The 21,853-nt window shown below is 41.3% G+C and overlaps 1 protein-coding gene and 1 pseudogene across 1 annotated transcript in view; one reads left to right on the top strand and one right to left on the bottom strand.

Annotated features, from left to right (window-relative positions):
• LOC109922190 (myc box-dependent-interacting protein 1-like) overlaps nucleotides 1-21,853 on the bottom strand; it is a 77,830-nt gene that overhangs the window by 7,712 nt on the left and 48,265 nt on the right. Inside the window, exons 7-11 of the mRNA XM_048599258.1 lie at nucleotides 15,767-15,895; nucleotides 10,477-10,587; nucleotides 8,322-8,345; nucleotides 4,990-5,133; nucleotides 1,408-1,479 (exon numbers count right to left, since the gene is read on the bottom strand). Of these exons, the coding sequence (XP_048455215.1) occupies nucleotides 1,408-1,479; nucleotides 4,990-5,133; nucleotides 8,322-8,345; nucleotides 10,477-10,587; nucleotides 15,767-15,895 (480 nt within the window). The remainder of the gene's footprint in view (nucleotides 1-1,407; nucleotides 1,480-4,989; nucleotides 5,134-8,321; nucleotides 8,346-10,476; nucleotides 10,588-15,766; nucleotides 15,896-21,853) is intronic.
• LOC125483600 lies at nucleotides 8,984-9,091 on the top strand (annotated as a pseudogene).

Genomic DNA, 21,853 nt, shown 5'->3' on the forward strand with positions numbered 1-21,853 from the left:
AAAATTCTAGAGGCCCAAATGCTCGAGAGAAGTTCAAATCCCAGTTGGGGAATTAAAATTCAACTGATCTAGAATAAAATGTTAGTCTCATGAATACATTGTTGTAAAAATCCAACTAGTTCACCGGGAATCTTCAGGGGAGGAAATCTGTTTTCCTTATTCAACCTTCCATATACACAGCAATGTGGCTGACACTTGAGCGCCAGTGAGCCACACATGGTATTAAGCCACTATAGAAGAAAACATTATGTACCTACACAGTGCAGCAGCTCATCTCCATCAAGGACAATTAGGGAGGCCAGCAAATGCTGGCCTTGCCACTGATGCTCATGCGCCCAGAACAAGCTTTTTTTTTGAAAAAAGATGCGTTCTGTTAAATTTAAGTCTACCTGCCCTTCAGGAGATGCTCAAAAAGATCAATGTTCCAGGGCAGTACAGAGGAATGTCACATTGTCAGCGGTGCTGTCTTTCCCATGAGATTTCAGGTGGGAATAATAGCATTGAGATTATCTTTTAAGTGCAACAGTGGAGTCCACCCTGGTGTCATGAGTAATACCTCAGCCAATCACCAAAACATTAATCATGCATCTCATGTTTACTATGCATAAAATGGCTAGTTCCTTACAACATTGCCTATACTTAAAGAAATGGGTCATTGGATGCAAAAGCATGCCAGTCCAATGTCCCAAAAAGTGCCAGTATAAACATTTTCTTCCACTTGGTCCATTAAATAGAACGGACAAGTGAAGACAATAAAACTTTCAGAGAGCTGCGCAGGCATGATGGGCAGACATACCTCCATCTGTGCTCCAAGATTCATTGCTCAAGTTCACCTGTGACAGTGGAGAGGCAAGTAGACTGCTGGAACCTTCCCAACTTGTACTCAGGTAGTGGACTGCACAGCATCAATTGCTACTTTCAGTGCGTGAGGGGAAAGAATTACATTTCCCTTTACTGCCACTTTCTAAACTCACACAAGTCTTGGGAATGGTTGCTCGATGGGAGTGTGCACATGGATGGGTGGAAGGAAGGGGGAGAACCTGGAAGATCCTTCGAACTTCGGCCCTCAAAAGTCTGCCTTTGTCAAACGTACCCCATCAGATGGAAGGAATAATTAACTTGCTAATTTATTCACTATAATTAACACATCTGGCCCTCAGAATTTGTCCTCTTATTTTCATCTCATCAATCAAAAGGAAGTTGATCAGTGAAGCAATCTAAGCAACTCTATGCTTCTTTGCTGAAGCGAGCTATATTTCTGGCCTTAAATTAGTTTCAATTTGATCTTCACAAGAAAAACAAAAAAAAAAACAAATTTCAGATACTACAAAAATCAAGCCAAATGATCTATGAAAGTCACCAAAATACACCTATACAGTATTAGTTATATAAAATCTTGGTTCCTACAACATCAGAAGCAACTTTATCTTCAGCTCCCTTCTCTGCAACTTCACCAGTGGCATTCACTTGCTCCACTGCCTGCAACAGAACAAAATGCAAAATTTTTTAAAAATCAGAAATGCACTGAAGTCACAAGTTGTGCACAGCACTGACCTTATTTATATGCCAATTTTAACAATGGAAAACACCCTAGAAACACTATCAAAGTGCGCCACCAAACCATGCAAGGCAATTAAGTGACCAAACATTTGGTCGAAGAAATCGGTTCAAGAAGCGTCTTAAGGAGGGAGGAAAGAAAGGTACAGCCCCAAAAAAGGTACCATTAAGCCCTTAATTGAGAACTTCTTTTGCCTGTCTGCACTAGATCTTAAATATTAAGAGCATCAGTAGTCATATTCCACACTCTGCCATCTTAAATATATTTGCAAGGATAGTGTTAAAATCCGCACTTTTGGAAATGTCATAAGGAACTCTTCAGGCCAGAGAAATTTTCAGCTTAGTTTTGGGAGAAAGATGAAGAATGCCTTGTAGCCTTCACAAAAACTAGTCTTCTGGTACCTCATCCATAGAGGATGGCTAATGTGGTGGCAAGGAAAAGCCAGTGAACCATAGACCGGTGAGCCTTAGGTCAGCGGAGGGTAAGCTGTTGGAGGGTATTCTGAGGGACAGGATTCATATGCATTTGCAAAGGACAGATTAGATATAGTCAGAATGGCTTTGTGCATGGGAAATCATGTCTCACTGATGTGATTGAGCTTTTTGTGAAGAGGTGACAAGTAAGATTGATAAAGGCAGAGCACCATATGTTGTTTATATGGACTTCAGCAAGGCATTCAACAAGGTTCTACACAGACTGGTTAGCAAGGTTAATTCACAGAATCCAGTGGGAGCTAGCCAATTAGATACAAAATTGGCTTGAAGGTAGGAGACAGAGCGGTGGTAGAGATTTTGTTTGTGACCAGCGGTGTGCCGCAAGGATCGATACTAGGTCCCGTGCTTTTCTTTATTTATATGAACAATTTGGATATGAATATAGGAGGTGCGATTAGTAAATTTGCAGATGACACCAAAACAGGCGGTGTAATGGACAAGATCTTGATGGGTGAATGGGCCGAGGAGTGGCAGATGGAGTTTAATTTAGATAAATACGAGGTGTTGCATTTTAGTCAGGCAAATCAGGGGCACGACTTTTACACTTAATGGTAGGGCCCTGGGGAGTGCTGCCAAACAAAGAAATCTTGGGGTGCAGATGCATAGCTCCTTGGAAGTGGAGTCACAGGCAGATAGATTGGTGACGGAAGCATTTGGCACACTTGCCTTCATTGGTCAGTGCATCGAGTATAGGAGTTGGGATGTCATGTTGCAGGCATACAGGACATTGGTTAAGGCCAATTTTGGAATACTGGGTTCAGTTCTGGTCTCCCGGCGATAGGAAAGATTTTGTTAAACTTGAAAGGGTTCAGAAAAAATTTACAAGGATGCTGTTAGGATTGGAGGGTTTGAGCTGAATGGGCTGGGGCCTTTTTCACTGGAGGCTGAGGGATGATCTTATACAGGTTTATAAAATCATGAGTGTGAATAGTGTGATTGGCCAAGGTCTTTCAGTTTACAGGTGAAAATTGAGGCACAGTGCTTCAATTCTAATTGAAAAAGTGTTATCTCCAAGTGTGATAGCACTGTCCAAATGAGAAACTTATTTACAGCAATGTTTGAGGTGATGGGAATAGTTAAAAAAAAAAAAAGACATTACCAACATGGTCAATCTGAACATCCAGATTAGATGGTACACAAATTTTAGAGGGATTAACAGTTTCCAATTTTTGTCTAAGAACAGGGGCAGTGTTTTTAAGATCAACAGACCATGCCCCAACCCCAACCCCACCAGCCAGAAAACCCACCAGATCAAATGTCAAATCAGAAACTAAACTGTGACTGGGTGGATGTAGCCTACTCATCCAAACAGATCTAGCAGCAGAGATGTCCCACCTCACCTGAATCTGTCAGCCACAGGCCAGCTGGGGCTTTCACACCCCCCAACTTCACCTGTGCTCCACATTTGCTGGAAATTGGGGTATAACTGAGACTCCTCTCACAACCAAACAGGCAAGCCATAAAGCAAAGGCTGCCCTCCTTTCACCTGACCAGGCGGCTATTAAGGAAGGCTGGTGACAGGTAGATTAATAGATCAGTTAAGAGCCTTAATTGGTGTCTTCCTGCCCAGAACTTTAATTGCCAAGATGGCAGGTATCTTCCTGGTGCCGCTACTCAATATTTGCATCTCTTAGGACTTTTCCTGGCCACTTCTCAGAAAGGGATAATCCTACCCAGTGTAAATAATTATTCAAGTTTATGCCTGCCAAAAGCATGATGCAAAAACCTATCCCTGTTCTGGAATGCTCCAAAGATCAGTTCCAGTACAAAACACCAGAACATGACCTGCAAATTGTCTCCCTGGCTGAGTGGCACTGCAGAGCAGCTGAACAGCCAAAAATAACTAAAGAAAAATAACTGGGCTCTGAAGAAGGGTCACTTGACTCAAAATGGTCTTTTCTCTCCATAGATGCTGCCAGATAACAAAAAAAGAAGAACAAAGAAATTTCCAGTACAGGAACAGGCCCTTCGGCCCTCCAAGCCTAGACCAACATGCTGCCCGTCACAACTAAAACCCCCTACCCTTCCGGGGATCGTATCCCTCTATTCCCATCCTGTTCATATATTTGTCAAGACACCCTTTAAAAGTCACTATAGTATCTGCTTCCACTACCTCCCCCAGCAGCGAGTTCCAGGCACCCACCACCCTGTGTTTAAAAAAAAAAAAAAAACTTGCCTCATACATCACCTTTAAACCTTGCTCCTTGCACCTTAAACCCATGGCTCCTGGTAACTGACTGTTTCACCCTGGGAAAAAGCTTCTGACTGACCACTCTGTCCATGCCCTTCTTAATCTTGTAAACCTCTATCAGGTCACCCCTCGACCTCCGTTGTTCCAGTGAGAACAACCCAAGTTTCTCCAACCTCTCCTCATAGCTAATGCCCTCCAGACCAGGCAACATCCAGGTAAATCTTTCCTGTACCCTCTCCAAAGCCACCACATCCTTCTGGTAGTGTGGGGACCAGAATTGAACACAATATTCCAAATGTGGCCTCACTAAGATTCTATAAAGTTGCAACATTGCCTGACCAGCTCAGTTTCTCCACTAACTTGTTTTCGTTTGTTTCAAATGTGGAATTCTCTCCCTAAGGACATTGTGGGTTAACCCACAGAAGGGAGACTGCAGCGGCTCAAGAAGGCAGCTCAACACCACCTTCTCAAGGGCAGCTAAGGACGGGCAATAAATGCTGGCCAGCCAGTGATGCCCACCTCCCACAAATGAGGAAAAAAATTCCAGCATCTGCAGCTCGTTATCATACAAATAACTCAGTTTAGCAAGTGGCAATGTGGTACCTCTGTACTCGACGTTCTAGTTGGAGCCCCGACAAGTGCAAAACTCTTGCAGGGCAATGAATAATGTAGACACTGTTTGCAGTGCATAGTTCAGAAAATGTGCAACATCATCTAAGATTACATAGCCAATTATTCACACTTACTTGAGCAGTGGCACCTTCATTCTTGCTAAGCAGGCTGGGCTGGGCTGGCCAGTCCACTGCAAAATTGCTCTCACTAAGACCATCGCCCATGGCCATTCTAGGAGACTGGTCCATGGAAATGCTGTTAGATGCAGTTTTTTCAGGCTGTACCATTCAGTGAGAAAAGATAGAGAAAAGCAAAAAGAAAGACAGGCTAGTAGTGAAGAGACCCACATAAAAGAAGAATGGAATGCAAAAAACAAACGCTTTAGTTTCTACAACAGTAGTTGGTAGTTTATATCAGGTCAAAACATCACTCCAATGAATCTCAGTATCAATTTTGTTTTAAGAGAATTTGCACCTTACTGAATATTTGTTAGACGTTTTGCTCAGATCACATCGGCTCTTGCTTCACTTTCGCTCAATATCATCATAAAATATTTCTGGCAAGTATACAGTTACACCCTTCTATTTTACAATGTCTTTGTGAACACCATGATGCAGAACACACCCTGCATGTATAGCTTCCCACTTCAGTTAAAAGGAAATGCAATAACGAACAGTGACAATTTGCAGTTGTTAATGATGACTCCACTACAAGTTTTGCTGAATTGAAGAAAAAAAATGGATTAGGGATTTCACCAATTTACCTCCACCTTCCCCACTTAAAAAACAATCAATCCAATAAAATTAACTCAATTGTGAAGTCAACCCTAGCCCCACAGTTACCACAGACTGCAACTCTTCAGATAATTTAGCTCTTTGCTCATGTCTGCAGATTTCAATATATGCAAATTCTACATTTGATCAAGAATCGTCATCATGACAAAAGGATGCCTGCAACAGTCACGACAAAGACAAACTTAATACTCGCAACATCTCATTACAGAATACAACTATTTTATACCTTGCAAATGATAATGTAATGTTACATTACTGGATTACTAATCTAGAGGCCTAGATTAATGATCCAAGACACAAGTTCAAATCACACTATGGTAGCTGTGGAATTTAAGTTCAGTTAATTAAATGAATCAGAAATGAAAGAGTTTGCAACAGTTAGAGATCTTAAACATCCAATTGTTGTTGCAACTCCTCTGGTACACACTTCTGCCTTTTGGCAATGGACATCTGCCATCTTTATCCAGTGTTACTGATTGTACTCCAGTCCCACAGCAGCACGGTTGAGCTCTGAAATGACCTAGTAAGCCTCTCAGTTAAAAGACAATAAGAATGAGCAATAAATGTTGGTCGTGCCATTGACATGCACAATGCAAAAGTATCAAAGGAGAACATTATTCACAAACAGTTTTCCAAAGGTTTTGTTCAGTGCAGTTTTAAAGCCACACAACTACAGCAGAAATGTTTGGATATTACTGGGAAATGTAATTATGTCTAATTTTCATAGAATACTTTGTTTCACTAAACAAATATCTGGGAGAGACATCAAGGGCTCACTGTATAATAATGAGCGGAAACTCCAGCTGGATTTCTTCTCCTGTATTCTTCAGCTGGGGTTAACTGAAGTCAGTTAGAAGGGAACTTTTACTGAGATTGGCTGAGTTCATATGCGTGGTTAACACCAAGACAGTCACATCAGCAATTAACAACATTTGGAGGCGCTACATGGTATTAAAAGATCTTCATTGCTCTTAACCCATGCAAGGGTCATCAATACTGTAATACTGGATCAAGCAAATTAACTTAAACCTCCCAAAGAGATTGTCAATAAACATTGATGCTACCTGACCTACTGTGTTCCTCCAGCTCCAAGGAGCAGGAAAGTTGATGTTTCGGGTTTACACCCTTCATCAGGGCCCAAAGAGATTGTTCATTTTTAATTGAATTTAGTGATTAAAGCAGCCAAAAGGCTCTCAACCACAATCCCACTGGTGCATTACTGTTGGCATCATGAAATATGAAGCACAGAAACGTCCCAAATTATCTTCAAACGAAATAAATAAATCCTTTCAGCCATGAGAGGTTACCACTAAAAGGAATAAATCACGCTGTAGTCGAAGTAAGGTGACTTCAATCTGACAAACCTGTGAGCACAAGTGCAAGCGGTGCCAGTACATGCAGATCCTACATGTCTCCTTATAAGAAATTCTATTAATTTAAACAAATTAGCTAAAGAAATCTATGATATTAAATTTATATCTATACACTTATGATATCTATACAAAAGGGAGTGAAAGAAGAATGATACAATCCCCACAACAGCAGAAGACTTCTTTGAGAAAACAAAAGAAAACTGTAATACTGCAATCTGATTAAAAACCAAACGAACTGCGAACGCTGCAAGTCAGAAGCAAAAACAGAAGTTGCTGGAACAGCTCAGCAGGTCTAGCAACATCTGTGGAGAGAAATCAGAGTTAATGTTTCGAGTCAAGTGACCCTCCCTCAATTCTGACCTTAACCTTGATTTCTCTCCACAGATGCTGCCAGACCTGCTGAGCTTTTCCAGAAATTTCTGTTTTTGTTTCTGCAATCTGATTAGACTGATTGCAAGGACACCCCACCCATCCCATAAATGGGACTGATGATAGGATTCTGATGACCTGCAACATTAATTATTTCTTTCCATAGATGCTTTGAGATCAGAGTATTTCCAGCAAGCAGTATTGTGCTTTGGGGATCCAATCCAAGCTTGCTTGCAGTGGAGGTCCTCATTACTTAGTTTGTTCACTCAGCATTACACAACTCCAGCAGTGTGTGAAACCACATGTTACAAGTGGTGAGCTGATCCCCAGAGACTCCAATTTACTGGTTTTCTTTCTAAAATGCGATTACATTAGCCATGACGATAATTTTATAACAAGGCAACAGGACACAATTGGCAAAAGAAAATAACTGGATACGCAGGTATTAAAGAAACCATTCTGCGTCAGGATTCTTTAGTCAGCCAGTTAAAGAATTCACATCCTCTTGTCCAATTTGACTGTACAAACACTGAAACAAAGAAGTACAAAGACAACAGTAACAGGACATAACAGACATGCTGCAACTTGGGAAGCCATTTGATATAGGCAAGACAGGCACAGACATACAAAGTAACATTTACTTATGCAAAACACTGAGCTTTAAATGCAAAGCAACTGTGAGCAAGCTGCAGAGAGTCAGAGGTTGAATATAGGAATAGGAAGTCATTTTACAGAAGAAACAAACAAGTGCATGCTGGTGAACATTAGGAAGAGCACCTAACCGCTCATTCAAGCCCAGACTCTGCCAGTTGTTCAGAGCAGCACATGGACTATATATAAACACAACCGGACGGGCAGTGAAACAGGCAAGAATTGTTGAACATGCCAAAAGTTAAGTGTGTTTTAAAAATAGTGATCTATAATGCTTACCTCCCACAAATCCCAAGGTAAAGACTAGCATGTTGAATAAAATACACAAAACATGTGAATTGAGCAGGTGTTAGTTACATTGTCTTTAAGAGTACACTACACCTCAACAAGGACAGGGAGAGCACTTTAAGGATAATCAGTAAACACTCAAGTTAATTAGAGTTAAATAAAATCTAGCCATCTTGTGTCAGTTGACAAAACTAAGTTATGCTTTAAAATATTGATTGATGCAAAAGACAGCTCAATTTTTATGGAATTATACAAGGAGACCACTGCACTAGTGCTGGCACCAAATCTCAAATTTCTCCTGTTTCAATTTCAAGATATGTGGAAGGGAAAAAAAATGCAAGGGTTTGGAGGACTGGGTCCAATTAGATTGCCCTTTGAAAGAACCAGCGTGGCCTCAATTAAAAAATAATTAGAAGGAATTCAAAGAAAGTGCTCAGAAACGTTAAGACATGGCTCTGGGACAGGTGGAACTTGAACCCACACCTTTTAGCCCAGAGGTAGGTACACTACCACTGCAGACAAGAGCCCATGGATTTCTTTGATGCTGTATGATTCCAGCTCAACAACACCATGGCTTGGTCCAATTAGCAATCACTCCAAAAAGAAAGTGCTGCAAAATAGTTTATTAGCAAGTAGAGGAAAGGGTAGCCTGCGCCTACAGCCATTCTAGTCTGAAAACACCTGATTTCAGAAGCTAAGCAGACTCAGGCCTGGTTAGTACTCGATGGGGGACTGCCTGGGAACATGAGGTGCAGTAGGCTTTTAAAAACACTCTCTCATGGGCACTGATAGTGTCTCTACCCCTTGGCCTAGGTTCAAGTCCCACCTGCTCCAGAACATTGTAATAACATCTCTGAACAGGTTAATTAGGAGAAAAAAGGTTAAAGTATAAATAAAAAAGGAAAGGGCAAGAGCTGTAAATGTCTGACCATGGGTTTTTCATTAAAAATTGCTTAATGCCGATTAAACAGCTATTCGAGCAAGTGACTAGAAGCGCTCTCCATTCAATACATCCAATGGAAAGCTGAGTTGGAGAACAGAGGATGGAAGAACTTCAGTGGGCAGGGGGGACGTTTTGGACAGTGTGAAAAGTAGCCTGCACAACCTCATTCCAGTGGGTTTTTGAGAGCAGAGTACTGAATATTGGTCAGGCTGCCAACACCACAACTACATAGTTTGCTTGTGGAAGGGGTTGAATGAAAAAGAGAACTCAGCAGCCCATGCATGTCATAATGACCACCCAATTCCTGTAAGCAACCATGGGCAGTGGCAATTTACTGCAAATACTGCATCGCACACAGTGCCTTCAGGAAGCAGCAACCAGAAACAATACATTTAAGAGCATTGAAAACTGTGAGGTGTAGTGGGGTAAGGAACAGGAATAATCTTTCAACCGTTCTATGAAGGCAATGGCAGGAGATGTAGGGAAGATCTGTGGGTGGAAATTCAAAATATCTTTCTCACTTTGACTGGGAACTGCAGGGTTGGTATACCAATGACTGCTCAAAAATTAGAATGAATTTTCTCTAAACATTGAGAACTGCAAATATATGCTGTCTAAAGGAGGCCATGCATTAACTGTAATCAGTGAGGGTTGATTTCCATTGTCCCTTTTGGTCCAGATTTCAAAACATCAAGCAAATAAAATCTACAAGCTATATTAGTGAATGCTGTTTCAGCTCCCAATCCTGGCTAGGTGAATTCAACATTGTAAAGAGCATTATCTTTATGGTTGATGCTTAAAACTCCTCTGAAAAGGGTTAACAAGCCACACTGATGATCAGGAATGGGCAATGCCTCACCACAACATGATTTGTAAATCAAAATAAACTTTAGCATTCTGTGTTCCAGTGCTCCCAAGATGCTATGTCACCTCACTGTTTGCAGTGGCTCAAAACTAAGTTCCTTGGGCAGCTAAAGACTCCCCTTCCAAAGTAACGGTGGTAAAGTTTCAAGGTACATTGTTCTCCATAAAACCAACATGGTCAGAATCTTTGTCCTCATAATCGCCAACAGCCCAGGTTCCTCACAGCAAAACAAGATGGTCTGATTCAATAATCAGTCAACTTGGCCTTGAAGTCAATTCAATTTTCTACAACTTGAATAGTTGGGTCACTAACTGGAGAAAAGACTGAGCTAAACAAACCTGAGAGACTGGCGAAGCTGCTCTCACTACTGAACTGGACTCTGGCTTCAGAGGATCAAAGTCTAAGTCCAATAGGCTTCCTTCATCCTGCAGAGGCCCAGGAGCCTCAAACTAGGCAGGAGTGTGCACGGGGAGGGGAAAGAGGAGAAACAGAGAAAAAAAAAGTTTACTTATTTGTTACGCAAGTACGTCATGAAGTGCCGAGTAGCTGAATATGACAGAAACTCATGGAGGTTTCACAGCAGCAAAAGTTGAGGTATATAAACTAGAGGAGACCAAAGGATAACAATCTTTCACAAAAGCAATTTTAAAGAACTCTGCACCAATTGAAGAGGCTGCCAGACCAAAGCCACTTGCAGCAAGTTGGTCTTGATTCACATCCACAATTCTGATGAAGCCAAAGACTAAAGTCATTTGTGATCAGACACTGATGTAGCACATTGCAACTGAAGAAGGCAATCAACTAGATGACACAAAACATCCTGCCGACTACATTAAAAGGCGGCACCGTGGCTCAGTGGTTAGCACTGCTGCCTCACAGCGCCAGGGATCTGCATTTGATTCCACCTTCAGGCGACTGTGCGGAGTTTGCACATTCTCCCAGTGTCTGTGTGGATTTCCTCCGGGTGCTCCGGTTTCCTCCCACAGTCCAAAGATGTGCAGGTTAGGTGGATTGACCATGCTAAATTGCCCATAGTGTTCAGGGAGGTGTAGATTAGGTGGGGTTATAGGGGAATGGGTCTAGGTGGGATGCTCTGTGGAACGGTGTGGATTTGTTGGGCCAGAGGGCCTGTTTCCACACTGTAGGGATTCTATGATCCCTACACCACAAAGTGCAGCAGCTCACTACCACCCTTCTCAAGGCAATTAGGGATGCAGACTCAGCTAGCGACACCAACATCCTGTGAACGAATAAAAAATATGCCAATTTTGTTGTGTAGCTTTATAAAAGGTAGAGGAATAAAATAATTTGGCAGCAGAAAACAAATTCATGCCTTGGATCAGAAACCTTCTAAATATTAACTTTCCAGAAAGATTGACATAAGATCTATTTGCTTTTGTTCGCTCCTAGTATAGAAGAGTGGGTAGGGCACAGGGCAGATCTAAGGCAAGACGTTTCATTTGGAAAAATTAAGGGCATGGCTGGAGCACAGGAACAGGTACGGGACTTAGCTCTGATCAGTGAAAACAGTACAGAGCAATATCAGACTTCAGAATAGACTGCTTAACATTCCATTTGTGGACATCTTGCTTATTGAGTGGGACATGGCTCAAGATACAGCAGCTTGTGAATCAGCTGTTACTTATAATCCTATTAAATTAGCCTTGAATTAGTTAATTAGATGGCAGCTGAAACTGTTCCACAGCAAAACAACAGTTTAAACAGAGCTCTTTGAAAATTTCACAGCAATAACATTGATTTAACAAACAGACTGAACAAACTGAATTGACACGACAACACACATTGCTCTCAAAAAACTTGATGCAATTCTTTTGCAGTTTGCGTTTACTTGGCTTCATTTCAAATGCTGGCCAGATAACTACAGGAAATGTGTTGAACAAAACAATCTGGCACTGAAAGGTTGCACATTTTGATTCAAATCTGTGTTCAAGTCACAATCGTGGTTTAAGTTTTCATCACTTTACCTCCTCTTTACCATCTGGTTGAAACAATTTTCTGAAGTATCTAGGAAGATGTGAAATATCACACGAGGGAGCCCAAGTGTTCCCTAATGAAGCAACACTTCATGTTACCACGGCAAAAAGCATGCAAAACAAAATCCATCTGCCAAGGGGAATTAATGCAGTAGAGAAAGTTTAACAAAATGCAGGCATTTTACTCCCTCGCTTTTCCTCTCTCCAAGGCCATGAGAAAGGAGAAAGACTCTGTTGATTAACATGCTGCTTTTTTGTTGGAAGTGAACACTTGTCATTGGACCCAAAGTTCACACATACTAGATGGAATTTGGGAGTTTCTTCAGTATCTTCCTCTGGCCATTAGGAGCCAGTGTGCCAGGGAAAGTAATAAAAAAAATCATCTGCACCTCACTGATGGTCTGTTAGAGAATCTGGAAGATGCTAAACAAAATGAGAGTTTAATTTCGATAAATGTTGGGTGTTGCATTTTGGTAAGGTCAATCAGAGCAGGACTTGTACATTTAAAGCTAGGGGTGTGGGGAGAGTTGCCAAAGGGACCAAGGGGCGCAGGTATATAATTCCTTCAAAAGAGGAGTTGCAGATAGATGGGGTAGTGAAGGAGGCGTTTAGCACACTTGCCTTCATTGGTCAGTGCGTCAGGTATAGGAGATGGGATGTCACGTTGTGGCTGTACGGGATATTGGTTAGGCCACTTTTGGAATACTGGATTCAATCCTAGTCTCCCTCCCATAGGAAAGATGTTGTTAAATTGAAAGGGTTCAGGAAACATTTAAGGATGCTGCTGGGATGGGAGGGTTTGAGCTTTAGGGAGAGTCTGAATAGGAACGTGACTGTATGAAAAGTATATCCAACAGTCCTTACTAGAAACAAACCCACCAGACGATCAGTACTCCAAACTACAGCTTTTGGGAAAGAGCTGCATATTGATCTGCATTAACAAAAGAATAATGAGACCAATTAATTGAGTGATTTGATGGGGTAGATGCTGAAAGGATGCCCCCTTCAAACTAGGAGACAACTTAAACATTAAAAAAGGTTGCTGATTTAAGTTTGAGATGAGGAAAAATTTGAAGGCCGTAACTGTGTGTAATTCTTTTCTCTATATAAGGCAAAGATAAGGTGATTAAATATTGTTTAGATAGAGGTAGATTGACTCCCATGTCAATCTAGAATCCAAAAGTCAGTGAGCTAAGGTCACAGTCAGGTCAGCTATGAATCTGTTAGATGACACAGCAGGCATAAAATGGCCAAATGGTGCTCCAAACCAGTATTTGCACATTTTAAAAGAAATTTAACAAATATAAAAGGGTTAGGAGGTGAAGATGAAAGACTTTGTTGGGAATATCTCAGCCTCTAATCAATTTACAGCAATTGTATTTCCATTCCCTCAGACCAGCCAGAAGTCTGGCAGCCCTAGCACTGGGAAACTGACCCTCCGTTCAACTCATCCACACCAACTAGACATCCCAGTCTGACCTAGTCCCACTTGCCAACCTTTAGCCTATATCCCTGTAAACCTTTCCCATACATGTACCCATCCAGATGCCTTTTAAATGTTGTAATTGTACCCACCTCCACCACTTCCTCTGGCAGCTCATTCCATGCACGCACCACCCTCTGCATGAAAGAGTTACCCCTCAGATCCCATTTAAATCCTTCCCCTCTCACTTTAGACCAATGCCATCTAGTATTAGACTCCCACTAACCTGGTAAAAAGACCTTGGCTATTCACCCTATCCACATTCCTCATGATTTTATGAGCTTCGATAAGGTCACCCATCAGCCTCCAACACTTCAGAGAAAATAGTTGCAGCCTAATCAGCTTCTCTCTATAACAAACCCTCCAGAGCCAGCAACATCTTTTCTGCACCCTCTCAAGTTTAACAACGTCCTTCCCTAGAAGGGCAACCAGAATTGTATGCAGTATTTTAAAAGTGGCCTAACCAATGTGTTGTAAAACTGCAATATGACATCCCAACCCCTATACTCAATGAACTGACCAATGAAAGCAAGTGTGCCAAATGTTGTCTTCATCGCCCTGTCGACCTGCGACTCCACTTTCAAGGAACTATACATCTGTACTCCTGGTCTCTTTGTTCAGCAACAGTCCCCATGGCCCTATCATTGACTGTCCAACTACCTGCCCTGGTTTGCTTAACCAAAACACAACACCTCATTTATCTAAATTAAATTCCATCTGCCACTCGTTGGGCCATTTGCCTGTCTGATCAAGGTCACTATCCACTACACCACCTATTTTGGTATCATCTGCAAAGTTACTACTTATTATGCCTCCTATATTCACGTCCAAATCATTCATAAATTAGCCCCATTTTTCTGCATGAATGGAAAAACAGCCCACTCCATTTTGTCAACTTCACTGTTACCTCAACATTCCTGACTCACGTCCACTTCCCAGTATCATCTCCTGGAAAAGGCAAGCAATCTGCTATTAGGTCAGGAAATACTCAAAAGATCCTTTCAGATCACCAAAGCTTTCATCCAAGCACCACATAAAACTTTGATTTGAGTTATGGATAACCTAAATCAGTCAGAAGTTCCCATCACTCTTTCCACATCCAATACTTCGGTATCTCCAGGTACAACCTCCCTTTTGTAATGACTGCAAAATTACCTGTCCTCAGTGATCCATTCCAGAGGTCAAATAAACTTGGAAAATAACTGCTTCCTAGTATTTAACCCAACTCTTCGCCTGTGAATTTTTAAATAAAGCATATCATCTAGGAGCCAAACCAACTAGACTATAATGACTGTTATTTTAAGAGCTGATCCCAGCAGATTCTCAAAACAGGCAGCACCATTATCGGAAATTGAGTAACTCATCAACAGGTTGAAAAGTAAAGTATTCTTTATAAAATATTACAAATAATTCATTGAAATTTGAGTGGAGTAAAGAGAAACACAAAACCCACTTGATACCGCAACTCAGTAAATTAAAAAACTTTTTACTTTACAAAAACTAAAACTTTCATTTCTAGGCAGACAGCCATTAGTGCTGAAATCTAAAAACGTTTTAAATATTGATAGCATACAAGTAGTTCAGGTGAAAACAAAAGTTGCTCATCAAAAGTTCATTAGATACTTGCTCAGCCTGGATCATGCAGATGACCACCAGTTTCCTCTGAGCAGCACTGAGGAACAATTAGCATTTTGATTTTATGGCCCATTGGAGACCCATGTAAGCATGCACAGACAAGAGAGCACAGGATTGTATTAGACTTGGGCTGCCATCACAAGTGCCTAAAATGTAAAGTAAAGCGTTCAAAAAAAAAAAATCAAGTTTCTCCCTCCCCACCCCACAAAAATTATTTTCTGCCACAGAGATAATTATGCTTTGTGAATTTTACACGACAAAACAAAATTCTTTTAGTTAGGACTCGGTAAAAAAGGTGACAGCCCCAATCCAGCTGTAAGGAAAACATGATGAGTAGTAGAGGTAGATAACTAAAGGAATGCGCCAGACACAAGATACCACCAACAGAAACAAAGCATGCTTCATGCACAATGGATAGATGAAAATTAGTCAAGCGGTGAAGATGGAAGGGGGTGTTAAGATGATGGTGATTCAGATCACAAGTCCGTGGTGATGGGTGGGAGGGAAGTAGCTAACCTGTGAAGGTGTCGTCACACTTATCTCAGGGATGAAACTGTCGTCAAACAGATTGAGGATATTTTCTTGCTTGATGTCCTTGGATGGTGTGATCTTTGGTGGAGGGGGTACTGGAGGACCTTTCCTTTGCTGCATATGCACAAAAATACATCAATGGCAAAAAAGCCGGAAAAAGAGGATCAACACAGGACAGTAGTAAACTCTGCAACAAACATCATACTAAAGACCAAGTGATTTGAGGGGTAGGGACAGCAGAGCAGGCTGGACCTAGAAAGGCAGGAAGAACATTCAGATCAAGCAGGCAGATTAGTAAAAAAATCTTGCTGTTCTTCACATTTGTTTGGTCCCATTTCAACCAACATAAAAGGAGATCATCAATCTAGCATGTTCTCCTTACTCAGCAAAACATTATCCAATATGACATGACTTCCGAGCCACCCACAGACTTGTAGGTTACCACACTTCGAGTGTGGCATCCAAGTATTTTCTAAATGCAATGAGGGTTTCTGCCTCTACCATGCTCTCAGTCACCAAGTTCCTACAGTCCTCTAAGTGAAACCCTCTTTCTTCAACACCCCTAACCCTAAACCTCTACTCCTCCATCTGCTTGCTTGAAATCTCTCTCCCTGGTTATTGACCTGTCTGCTAATGGAGATAGGTTCTTCCTACCCACCAACAAGGCCCCTTTCGATTGACTATATCGGAATTAAATTCTCCTCAGCAACCACTTTCTGAAGATACATTAGTTTACATTAATTTTCACGTTGTTCAGCCTTTCAAAAACGTGACAGAAGCATTGGAAAAGGCACAGAATTCATTTACAATGCATCCAACCCCGAATTTTGAAAAGACATGTTGCTTCTTAGCCTGCTGTACAGAATAAACATTCCTATGCATTAATATGTGCAGATGTACAAAAGACCTCGTAGATTTGACAATAGTTAACTGAGCCTCAATTAATACTTCTTCCTGCGGCATCTAGCTCTTCTGCTGCACCTTATAATCTGCCATTTGCTTACAAGCTCTCTAGCTATTGAAATTAGTATTTTTTACATTAAAAACCTAAATCATGATAAATTCTACCAACCCATTGAAAAGGTTAAAAGTTACAACCCAGCTACGTCAGCCCCACCAATCATCAACCACAGTGCAAAATAAGAACACCAGGTCAAAGCCCAGTCTGACTGGGAACCCACAAGTTCCGAGAACAGAAGCACTGGTGCTCAGGCTCTTACATGCATCATAAAAAGATTGAGCGGAAGGAAAGGGAAGTTCCCAGTTACAGCTGAAGAGCACTTCAGAAAGTAATTGGTGATAAGCCAAGTGAGACAGTACTCCATTACAGTCAGCCCTCAGATCATTCAAGTTAAATGTAGTTTTACTGCAACAACTGCATTTTCTGTGAGCTTCTTTTAACCTAATCAGACTGAAAGCTACATTAAAGTTTAAGCAGTGGTTACAAATTCAAAGTTACTTACATTATACTGCACAGAAATAGACTCTCTGGTCCAGTGGTCTGTGGTATTCATTCCACACAGGTGACTTTTCTAATCCTCTTACCTTGTCCACAGGAGTGCAGCTGACAGATTGGAAGGTTTGGGAGTTTAGTAAGTTTGGGAATTTAAAGGATTAATCATGCTTTAAAATTAGTGCCAATATGATTTGTTGTTTTGAGTTAAAACTAAAATCTAAAATTTCTTTAGGCTTAAACAAGGAATTTCTTTTGTCATTTATACAAGTGATTTGGATGAGAATATAGAAGGTGTGGTTAGTAAGTTTGCAGACAACACCAAAAAATTGGTGGCATAGTAGACATTGACATTTTCTAAGATTACATAGGGATTTTGATCAAATGGATCAATGGACTGAAAAATGACAGATGGAGTTCAATATGGTTACGAGAGATATCGCATTTTGGTACAACAAAAATAGGGTAGGGCTTATATACTTAATGGAGGACCTTGGGTAGTGCTGTAGAACAGAGCGCCCTAGGGGTGCAGGTACATAATTCTTTGAAGTTTGCGTTATATATACACAGGGTGGCTAAAAAGGCATTTGGCACGCATGCCTTCATTGCTCAGTCCTTTGAGTATAGAAGTTGAGAAGTCATGTTGAGATTTTACAGGACATTGGTAAGACCTCTTCTGGAATACTGTGTCCAGTTCTGATCGCCCAGTTACAGGAAGGATATTACCAAGCTGGAGGGGGTTCAGGAGAGATTTACCATGATGTTGCTAGGTATGGAAGGTTTGAGTTCCAAAGAAAGGCCGGAACATTTTTCCACTGGAGTGTAGGAGGTTGAGAGACGACCTGATAGAAGTTTATAAAATAATGAGAGGTATAGATAGGGTGAATGGTAGTGGTCTTTTCCCTAGGATGGGAATTTCAAGACAAGGGGGCATATTTTTAAGGTGACATGAGTGTAATTTTTTTTTTTTTTTTTTAAAAACACAGCAGATGGTTTGCATGTAGAATGACCTTCCAGAGGAAGTGGTGGATTTGGGTACAATTACAACATTTAAAAGACATTTGGATAGATACCTGAGATAGTAGGAACTGCAGATGCTGGAGAATCCGAGACAACAAGGTGCAGAGCTGGATGAACACAGCAGGCCAAGCAGCATCATAGGAGCAGAAAGGCTGACGTTTCGGGCCTAGACCCTTCATCAGAAATGGATAGATACCTGAATGTAGGGATATGGGCCAGGAGCAGGCAGGTGGGACTGGTTTAGTTTGGGATTATGTTCGGCATGGACTGGTTGGACCGAAGGGTCTGTTTCCATGCTGCAAGTCTCTGGCTCTCGATTGAGGCCAGCTGCAGTGCAGTTAGAGAGCTAGCTAAAACTAGTTCTTGGATAATAGCAGATCGAGTGGACTCATCCAAGACACCAGCAGTATAAATACAGAGACTGGAGTGTGCAGGCAGCACAGTGGAGGGTTGGGAATTTGCCAAGTGTGGAAGTTTGATGAATTGGGTGAAGGTGGTGTACTTTTATGTTCCCAATCTCTTTGGTACACACCACTTCTGCTGCTGGGAGCCAACTCATGCAGAGTTTGAGATACAATTCGGAAAAAAGGGACATCATAGGGGTCTGGTAAGCTGATGGACTACCAAGTGCTTACATATAATTCCATTCTAAATGTTATCAGTATTTAATCAACAATAAAATTGTGTTAAAGAGAATGATGAATTTTACATGACAAGTTAAACATAGTTCATTAATATAAATCACCTAGAACAAGAGACAATGGAGAGATATGCATCATGTCACAGCTGTAGAGGGTAGGAGGACTGTATAAGGAAATGTAGCGGAGTGTATAATAAGGTGGGATAGACACTTCTGTGCAGTCAAGAGCATGGGACAAGGTTATGTTGCCTACCCAGTGGCAGGATTCAGGACATCTGATCAGGGCTTGACTGGAACTTAGTGGGAAGGTGATGATCGAGCTGGCACAGTCCATGTAGGTATCAACAACATGGGTAGGATTAGGAAAGCAAATTCTGCTTAAGTGTGTTTAGATAGAGCTAGGCACCAAATTGTCGAGCAGAACCCCAGGAATAATTGTCTCTAGACTATTACCTAAGTCACACGCCAACTGGCTTTTGATACACTGGCATCAGTACTCTGGAAAGTCAGGGAGCTGCACCTATCCACAGGGAAAACCCAGTAAAGTAATACTTGGAAATGTACGTACTGGTTATACTGGAGGACTGTTCTGAGGTTTAGAAGGCATGATGGACTTGTAAGTGTCATATGCAAGTTTTACTGCAGAAGGAGAGACAATGTGTGGTGATTGTGGATGAGGAGAATTTCAGTAGCCTATAAAATTTTAACAGAACTAGATGCAGAATGGATGTTCCTAATGATGGGGGAGTCCAAAACCTGGGGTCACAGCCTAAGGAAATAGAGTAGGCCATTTAGAACAGATGAGAAAAAATTTCTTCACTCAGGAACAGGGTACCAAGTTGATAGACGTGTAGTGGGAAAGGCACAGCAGGTCAGACTGTATCCGAGGAGCAGGAAAGTCAACGTTCCATGGCTGACGAAGGGTTTCGGCCCAAAACGTTGACTTTCCTGCTCCTTGGATGCTGTCTGACCTGCTGTGCTTTTCCAGCTTCACATCTATTAACTCTGGCTTCCAGCATCTGCAGTCCTGACTGTATCCAGGATACTGAGTTGAATGGTCAGCCACGATCATATTGAATGGTGGAGCAGGCCCAAAGGGTTGAATGGCCTACTCACGTACCTATTTTCTATGATTCTTTTTAAGAGCATGTTGAGTCGAGCAAACACCATTCTGCCCTGCTGACAATTTAACTGCAAAAGGAACAGTCTTACCCAAAGCCTCAAATTAAATAGGGACAACAGAAAGTACTTTAGAACCCTCCGCACAGCAGCAACATTTCAAAAAATATTTAGTCAACATTCAAACTTTAATATATGACTTAATGATATGATAATGCAGTCATAGCTCAAGGTGAAGATCTAGGCAGTGAATGGATTGAAACTACAATTGATCCTTTCGCATCAACACTTTTTGGAGAGAGATTCCCATGCAGCTAGCCTTAGATTCAGAAACTAGAGCCAGATTAGTCTACGTATATTACTGATATGGGTTTCGCTCCATAGTCTTGTATGGCATCAGGCAACAGTAATAGGTGCAGGAATTTGAGTAATATAATTTTACCCAACGGCCAATTCATACAACTGAGGTAGGACTAGCAATCAAACCAACAAGGCACTCAAGAATCAGTAAGCCCCTTTTAAACACCACTGTTCATAAAATTTGTTCTTTGGATCTTATAAACCGTCTAGTTTAATCAACTTTATAGGCAGGTCATAAAAACATTAAAATCAAGTCCATTTGTTTTTAAAGTGGTGCATTTACAGAGTATTTATTTTACTAGTTAGCATTAAAATAAAGTTTAAATTGTTTTAATAGGCAAAAGTGGCAATCGCTTGGGGCAGGAAAAAACAATAGTCCCATGACCATCACACTTAGTCACAGCGAGAGATACATGATGCTTATCCTAGACACTTAGACAGTGTAAACTGATTAATCATCATAGGAGGGGCAGGAACAAACTCCATTCTGAAAATTAAGTAACACATACGGACATCAATCTCACTAATCTCCTTCTCCTCAGTCAGGTTGGTTTTGTATTGTACTTTAAGGATCAGCCTGTTGCCTGTGACTGAAGGCTCAAGGCTGATCTGACCTCATTCAATAACTCCAAACAGTAAGGGCTCACGCACATCAGAGAAAACAAAATAGGACTGGCCAGTTCTGAAGAAGCGTCACTGGACCCAAAATGCCGACTCTGATTTTTCTTCAGAGATGCTGCCAGACCTGCTGAGCTTTTCCAGCAACTTCTGTTTTTGTTTCCGATTTACAACATCTGCAGTTCTTTCATTTTTTTTTTAAATAAGAGGTCTGTAAAGGTCGGTACTGTGAATGAGAGGAAGAAACAAACAAATGGCGAAGGGACAATTTATAAACTTCAGGAACGAGTTTTCCACTAGTGTAGTGAAGGTGTAAAGATGGGGATTTGGATTGTGTATTGTCCACAGCATCGGGATGCACAAGGGGCTGGCAAGTCTAGAACAAGAGAGTGCAAACCTTCAAACAAGACCAGGAAACAGTTCTGCACATCAAATGATCAAAATCAATGGTTAGACAATATGATAGCGTACGAGACCATAAGACACAGGAGTGCACATGTCATTCATTCCATCAAGTCTACTCCACCATTTGATCATGGCTGATCTGATAATCTTCAACTACATATTCCTGTCTTCTCCCCTTAACCCTGCATTTCCTTAACAATTAGGGATTTGCCTATCTTAGCTTTAAATATACTGCATGATCCAGCCTTGACAGTCCTCTGTAATAAAGAATACCACACATTCACTAGCCAAAGGAAAAAGCCTCATCTCACCTCTGTCCCAACTTGGCAACCCTTTATTCAGATTTTTCCCTCTGATCCAAGACTCTCCCATAAAGGAGAAACAACCTATCCACATGTAGCTGATCAAAGCCCCCTAAGAATGTTTCAGAGATAGCAGGAACTGCAGACGCTGGAGA

This window comes from Rhincodon typus, chromosome 7, assembly GCF_021869965.1.
Source record: "Rhincodon typus isolate 14 chromosome 7, sRhiTyp1.1, whole genome shotgun sequence".
Taxonomy (NCBI): Eukaryota; Metazoa; Chordata; class Chondrichthyes; order Orectolobiformes; family Rhincodontidae; genus Rhincodon; species Rhincodon typus.